Raw genomic sequence first — 8,090 nt, 5'->3', positions numbered from 1 at the left:
CGCCTTCCCCACAATATTATCTATGTGGTCTTTCCAACTGAAGTTGTTCGTAATTTTAACACCCAGCTACTTAGTTGAATTGACAGCCTTGAGAATTGTACTACATATCGAGTAATCGAATTCCAACGGATTTCTTTTGGAACTCATGTGGATCACCTCACACTTTTCGTTATTTAGCGTCAACTGCCACCTGCCACACCATACAGCAATCTTTTCTAAATCGCTTTGCAACTGATACTGGTCTTCGGAGACCTTACTAGACGGTAAATTACAGCATCATCTGCGAACAACCTAAGAGAACTGCTCAGATTGTCACCCAGGTCATTTATATAGATCAGGAACAGCAGAGGTCCCAGGACGCTTCCCTGGGGAACACCTGATATCACTTCAGTTTTACTCGATCATTTGCCGTCTATTACTAAGAACTGCGACCTTCCTGTCTGGAAATCACGAATCCAGTCGCACAACTGAGACGATACCCCATAGGCCCGCAGCTTGATTAGAAGTCGGTTGTGAGGAACATTGTCAAAAGCTTTCCGGAAATCTACAAATACGGAATCAACTTGAGATCCCCTGTCGATAGCGGCCATTACTTCGTGCGAATAAAGAGCTAGCTGCGTTGCACAAGAACGACGTTTTCTGAAACCATGCTGATTGCGTATCAATAGATCGCTCCCTTCGATGTGATTCATAATTTTTGAATACAGTAGATGCTCCAAAACCCTACTGCAAACCGGTGTTATTCATTGTACACAATCTCCAAAGCATCAGTTACGATACACACCTGTGACGAAAGAAACACAACTGTTAAGGAACAAGACACGGACGTGTTATATCGTACTCCGCCTCCCGGCCCACCGTATATGTGGCTGGAGGAGTGAGGAGATTGTGTCCAGAAGTCTCCCTGTGCCCGCAGGATGCGCCAGCAGAAGGTGTCTGTGGACGTGGTGCGCATGGTGACTTCTTCGGCGGGCTACCTGCTGGTGGCGGCGGCGGCCTGGCTGCTGGTGAAGCTGGTGTGCGCCTGCTTCTGGCTGCCGGGCGAACTGCGCAGGCGCGGCCGCGCCGAGCGAGCGCGCCAGCTGCAGGAGCGCCTGCTGCTCTCACTGGCTGGCGAGGAGGAAGAGGAGGGAGAGGGAGAGGGCGAGGGAGAGGGAGGGGGAGAGGAAGAGGAGGGGGGCGACGGCGGCGTCACAGCGGGAGGCCCGTCGACTGCGGACGAGCACGTGAGTTCAGCCGACCCCATTCCAAAACAGTGCCAGTATAGCCGTTGTTCTTCTACTCACTGGTCCAAAAAGATTTTGTGCAGCCCTCCACGCTCATCTTTCTATTTCCACTTATGGCTTTGATAAAAAGTAGTGGCAACACGAAAGACAGGCATCACATGACACGCCCGCCGTTTGTAACTGCTGCGAGCGCTGCATTGAGCGGTGAAGGTTTTCTTCGAGTCGGTTGCTGCGTGTACTGTCTGAAAGTACAGGTGGGCAGTTCAGGCACCCTGATGGTTCAATCAGGAAACACAAACAGTGTGAAGAGTCAAGATTCGAGTTGCATGTGGTCAAAGTGCACAACAATGTTCCTTCTGGCACCGCATCTCACCATCCTCCATAAAAGATGCACGACGGTAAACAGCTTATCGCGTGCAGAAGCTCCTGCGTACTTGGGGTGAGAGGTACTGGAGCACCTGTACCATTCACCCGGTATGAGCCATTGCAATTAGCACCCGTTCGCCAAACTGAAGTAACCTCTTTGTGGTAAGCACTATGACACAAATGAAACTGTCATCCATCCTGTAGGGCAGTCCTTCGAGATGCAGACAGAGATGGATGAGCTGACAGTATGTGATGCCTGCCATCTCTGTGGGAGAAGGTGATCGAGATGCACGGCGATTACATTGAGGGCACGTGGTATGTTGGACGTCTGTCAGTAAATTCTGGTACGAATCGTAGATGTGTTGCCACTACTTTTTGTCCAGCCCACGTATTTACTAATATGTGGCCTCTAGCTTGTAACGTTTTCTAATGATTGGCATATTTAAATCGAGACCCCAAAATGTACAAAATGGAAGTTATCACAAAAACTGCCTTTTCCTTCAGTCACACCAACTTTTCAGTCAGCAGATTTTATCTTAGTTATGGTACAGAGTCAGATTCAGTATTAAATCATCTGCATGGTGAAAGCAAAAGTTACTGGCAACCACAATGCACGTTCTATGTAGACACTTGGCACTCTCTGTTCGAGTTCCCAGGGGTCGTCGGTGCCATAGAAGAAACTCTTTGTCCCTGGCAACACGCCGTGCCACAACCACCGTCACTTCACTCTCTTGAGCGTCACCCGGTCTTCCTCACATTCGGCCATTGCAGATGAAATAGACTCACACAAAGTAAAACTTGCTACCTTCATACCACTAGTCTGTATCTACCACAGCTGAAGGATGACAGTGTACTTCACAGGACAAGCTGTCCACATATATTAGAATGAGATGAGAAATGAAAGTTTCTTATCAATTTTACTACTGATGTATTAATGTAAGAAATTAGTATTTAACATTCAAGGAACAAGCTAAACCAGTGACAGATCTATCAAGCAAAAGGTTTGAGGCAGTTAAGTCTATTATTTAAAATTATGCAGTGTAGTCGAAAAATTCACTTACTTGTCTGTCTTCATAGCCCGATTTCGATGAGATGAATGGCTGGCAGTTCTCATTCCTCACAAAAATTTTCTAGTAGAGATTTTGCAGTTGGGCAGAGATAGTAATTTATAACGAGTTATGGAGACAATGTATCACTGGTTCAGATACCTTTAATGAATGATGTTTTCCCAGCGAACATGGTAGTCTTATGTAAATGCAAATCTGAACCATCATACAGAATCAATATCAGTTAATAATGTGTCCTTCCGCAAGGCTTTGATTCTACAGTGCAACAGATAATCTGGCTGCCTAGGAGTTATGGGGTGAATTAGCCGACAGTTGCTGATAGTGTCCGCAACAGCAGCAGATGCAGCATGTGCAGTGGCTGTGCCAGATGGAGCCGGGTCCCACACCCCTCTTTACCCCACCGCTGGCTGCTGGTGCCAGCGTGTACCTCGTCCAGACACAGTGGTGGTCCTCTGCCCACTACTGTCACACAGGGCCTGCGCTGGTGTTTCTGCCCCACTGAGAAATGCTCTCATTGGTCGTCCTTCACGCTACTTTTTACACGATTAATTTTGATGTTTACATGGTTCAGAATAGCAATTTTTACCCTTACATGGTTCAGAATAGTAAAAAAAATTAGTTGTTATTTCCTTTGCCTGAAATAAAATATTAGAATCTGTTTGAGTAATAAATGTAGTAGTATAAGATTTTTGGAACGTTTTTTGCTTGTCTTTGTTGTTATGAATCTGACTCAAGTGTGCAGTACAGCCTTGACCTGAGTTATGATAAAACCTTGAAAGTGCAAGGTCGTTAACTCAATTTATTATGGAAAACCACAAAATAAATTTTTAGACCTAAGGGGGATCAAAATATCTCTCATTGTATGATAAAGAAAGTTATTGTCACACTAGATGAGCGGGTACAATGTTTTTACCTCCTCTGAGCATTAAATAATTGATCATTTGGTTTGGCAGCTGAGTACGAAAGATGAACTATCACAGTGAGAACGACAGCTTAGGTGTGCAGGAGAGCCGCCAAACCGTGGCAATACTTAAGGCATTTCGAAATCTAAGTAAAGCCTGAGTATAACAAAGTTTTATTAGAACTACTAAATGAACAGAATTCACACAAAAATTGACAGTAATGTTTCGTAAAATGCAATCTGAAATAATAGAAAATAACTTTAGCACTGTGCGGGGAGGGGGTGGGGAGTTCCAAGTTATGTGGAAGACAGTGTGGAGAAAACACAACAAGATTTCCTCATATGAGCAGTTAATGACAGAACAAAAGTGTTGCGAGCTACTCAGAATACGTAATGCTCTATTGCAACTGCGATAAATTTGTCCAAAATCAGCTAGCACGTGCCAATCAGCATCAGGAGGTGGCCAGAAGAAGGAAGCCGCCCTCATCTTAGTTCACAAACCTCAGCTAACAACTTTCAAGAAAACTCCACACACTGCTGTTGCCACCAAAGTGACGAGCGAAAATATTCATTTCACATAAAAGCAGGGGGACTCAGCAGAAACTTCCGACTATATGCATACAAAACGCACATTAGGTTTGTATTGGGATGGAGTGGTTTTCTACCGATTGGTCAGCATCTTAGCGCCAAGCACAGTTGCGGCGGCAACTCATTTGATTCGATATACCAAGATTCTGCAGTGAAAGCAGGCGATTCTCTCTCTCGCCGGCTGGACAGCACCACGGCAGTATACACAAAAGGCAAAATACGGTGCCCACTTATTCTGCGGGGCTAGCAGCGGCGGCTAGATATTCCTTGCACCGGCGAGGACACACGTCGGCTCTACCAACAAAAGCACGGAACGGGCCTCGGCTGCACTTCAGCAGCCCAGGGGCGCTCAGCCCTGTAACGAGAGCCACTGGCTGCCTTCTGGCCACAAGCAGGAACTTGAGATCGGACCGGTAGGCCACCCGTCCTACAAGAAACACGCAAAACCTTCCTCCCGAGGAAATGTGGCCCATACTCTTCAATGAAGAAACCACTAACTGGTTGCAGAAAAATGAATCAGTACCGCATAGCGATGTGTGACAGTTTGTTTAATAATTGAAAAGGTTTCTGTTTGAATTTGCTTCTCAGATGAATGTAGTTTGTGATCATCACATGCATTCCCGAAACACTGCGTCTGCAGTTTTAGTTTTTCGAAGAGTGGCTTGAACACCCATTGTTTCTAAGTAGTCACGCAGCCACAGTTAGCTGGCTCTTTTTAAACGTGACCGTACTGGTGTTTTATGCTCGAATGTCTCTAGTTATTGTGATGTATTCTGTCTAAATTTTTTCCCGCATCTCGTGGTCGTGCGGTAGCATTCTCGCTTCCCACGCCCGGGTTCCCGGGTTCGATTCCCGGCGGGGTCAGGGATTTTCTCTGCCTCGTGATGGCTGGGTGTTGTGTGCTGTCTTTAGGTTAGTTAGGTTTAAGTAGTTCTAAGTTCTAGGGGACTGATGACCGTAGCAGTTAAGTCCCATAGTGCTCAGAGCCATTTGAACCATTTGTCTAAATTTTATGTATATCCTTGCATGAATATCCTGATGTCAATGTTGTATTATAAATGCTTGTTTGCTGATGGAGCTTGGTTTTAAAATTAATTGTTATGTTTTTAATAGATTTTACCACCATCGTCTCTGCTTATTTCATTTAAGGGTGCTGGGGACTTCACCATTTAATGTCGTAAGGTAGTAACCAAAGGCACACTGCATCTTTTTCTGCCGAAGGCATCCATCGTTCTACCCTTGCCCAGTATTATGCCATGTGTAACAGCTTCTGTAGATAAAATATAGATTTTGGACCATTGTTAAAGTACAAAACATTTTAAATGAATTAACAGAGCCGCGGTTATTAGCTGACCCTCAACATAAACAAATGCAGCATGTTGTGAAAACGTGAACACAAATATCCATTACTGTATGGTTACATGACTGCAGAACAATCAGTGGAGGTAGTTACATCCGTACGATACATACATAGAGCGATTTGAAGTGGAGTGAGCACATAATAAAACTAATTATAGGAAAGGCAGACAGATTCATTGGAAGAATCCTCAGGCTATATAGTCTGTCGACAAACGAAGTAGGCTACAAAACACTCGTTCAACCAATACTTGAATACTGTTCGTCAGTCTGCCATCTGTACCACATATGACTGGTAGAGGAAATAAAGAAGATCCAAAGAAGAGCTGTGCGTTTTGTTACAGGTTCATTTAGAAAACATGTAAGCATCACAGAGATGAGCAACCGACTCTTGTGGCAGATGCCACATGAGGGGTGTTCTGCATCAAGGTGTGGTTTACTGTTAAAATTCCGAGAGCGTACATTTCTAGAAGAGTATATTGCTTCGTCCAATGTACATCTGGCAAAAAGGCCACGAACGCAAAATACAGACACAAGCAAACATGAAGGCTTACTAGCTATCATTCTTCCTACAACCCATTTGAAATCGGAAGTGAAAAGGAGAACAGTGACAGTGGTACTCAAAGGCCCTCCACAACATACCTCAAGGTATAGATGAGATATAGAAATGCAGTCTCAATAATAGGACAAGTTTTCCTATGAAAGAGAAATATGATGGTATCATATGATAACAGAACTGACATGAGGATAACATGTTCAAATGTGTGGGAAATCTTATGGGACTTAACTGCTAAGGTCATCAGTCCCTAAGCTTACACACCACTTAATCTAAATTATCCTAAGGACAAACACACACACTAATGCCCAAGGGAGGACTCGAACTTCTGCCGGGATCAGCTGCACAGTCCACGGCTGCAGCGCCTTAGACTGCTCGGCTAATCCTGTGCGGCAATAGTTACTTCAGAAATATGATACTACGAGAGAACTCTGAAGATCAGATGCAAAAATTCAGTAGCATTGCATCACATTGCTTATAAAATGGGTTTATTGCACTAGCTGAATGAGGAGATGGCAGATAGGTGGGAGACAACCGGAAGCATCAGGGAATCAGCAGTTTGGCGATGGAGGAAAGTGTGGAGGGTGTAAGTTTTTTAAGGAGGAAAAGGCACGAATACAACGTTCAAAGGTATGTAGGATGCAGTAGTTGCGTAGGCATTGAAAGACCTAAACAAAACAGACCAGCACTGAGAGATTCGTCACACCAGTCTTCAGACCAATGACTACAAACAAGGTGTACCTCGTTCTTTAAGCCTCCCTACATCCGACACAGACGGAACGCGTTCTCATCGGTCCATTGCGATTCGTTCGTGTTATCTATCACACGAAAGTTAGTAAGTGCTCGTATAGTAACAGTGACATATTTCGTGGCAACGTTTCGGCATACTCGATGCATTTGTCTTCAGGAAGAGGCAGAGCCGTCAAAGCCGGAGTTGCGACATCGAGGAGCCAGGCGGGTGGAGGCGGAGGCCGAGGCGTTGGCGGAAGCGGAGGAGGAAGGGCCGCAGGGGGGCGACCTCTAGGCCCCCCACCGCGCCCCCCACACACAGGTAAGCTCCAAACCCCGCAGGGCACTTGGCTCATTATTTCGATTATGTTAACCAGTCAGCAGACGTCAAATGGTTTAGCGACTACAGCCCACAAATACCAGCCCGAAATGTATCCCACTGTAAATTTAAGAACATACCGATGCGTGATGAGAACTCAAAAACTTGCAGCGAAAAATTCGTACAGCTGCTGCAGCATCCTACGAGCGACCTCTCGGGCTGCAGTCCCACGTTTTTCAAACCACTGCTCGTGAATGGCAGTTCTTGTGGAGCCCAGGCACACGAATGTCACACTTTTCTCCTGAAAAATCACGTCCTCGACCAAACATCTCGATTATCCACAGCAAGTGGCCCGTCGCCGAGTGGTACGGTTAGCCCGATGTAGCACGAGCTGAGACCTCCACTCTCCGTGCCAAACATAAACAGTGAAGTGACGAAAGTCATGGGGTAATGAGATACTCGTATACAGATGGCAGCAATTCGCATCCACAAGGTATAAAAAGTCAGTGCATTAGTGCAGCTGTCGTTTTTACTCAGGTGGCTCACTTGAAAAGCTTCCGACGTGATTGTGGCCACACGACAGGAATCGACAGACATCGAACGCACAATGGTAGTTGAGGCTAGATGAAGGGATATTCGATTTCGGAAATCGTTTGGGAATTCAAGATTCCAAGATCCGCAGTGTCAAGATTGTCCTGAGAATACAAGATTTCAGGAATTACCTCTCGCCACAGGCAACACAGAGGCCAATGGTCTTCACTTAACGACGAGAGCGTCGGCGTTCGTGAAGAGTTGTCAGTGCTAACAGACAAGCAACACTGCTTGTGATAACCACATATCCGTTAGGGCAGAACGGCAAAATTTGGCGTTAATGGGCTACGGCAGCAGGCAGCTGACGCAACTGGCTTCGCTAGCAGCACGACACTGCCTGTCGCACCTCTCCTGGGCTTGTCGGAACCTAGGCGACTGAAAAACCGTGGCC

The 8,090-nt window shown here is 45.8% G+C and overlaps 1 protein-coding gene across 1 annotated transcript in view; it reads left to right on the top strand.

Annotated features, from left to right (window-relative positions):
- The first annotated feature begins 917 nt into the window (after nt 1-917).
- LOC126109550 (uncharacterized) overlaps nt 918-8,090 on the top strand; it is a 456,059-nt gene continuing 448,886 nt past the window's right edge. Inside the window, exons 1-3 of the mRNA XM_049914566.1 lie at nt 918-1,109; nt 1,165-1,226; nt 6,968-7,111. Of these exons, the coding sequence (XP_049770523.1) occupies nt 918-1,109; nt 1,165-1,226; nt 6,968-7,111 (398 nt within the window). The remainder of the gene's footprint in view (nt 1,110-1,164; nt 1,227-6,967; nt 7,112-8,090) is intronic.

Source organism: Schistocerca cancellata, chromosome 12, assembly GCF_023864275.1.
Source record: "Schistocerca cancellata isolate TAMUIC-IGC-003103 chromosome 12, iqSchCanc2.1, whole genome shotgun sequence".
Lineage (NCBI taxonomy): Eukaryota > Metazoa > Arthropoda > Insecta > Orthoptera > Acrididae > Schistocerca > Schistocerca cancellata.
This window is presented reverse-complemented; position numbering and strand designations above follow the sequence as displayed.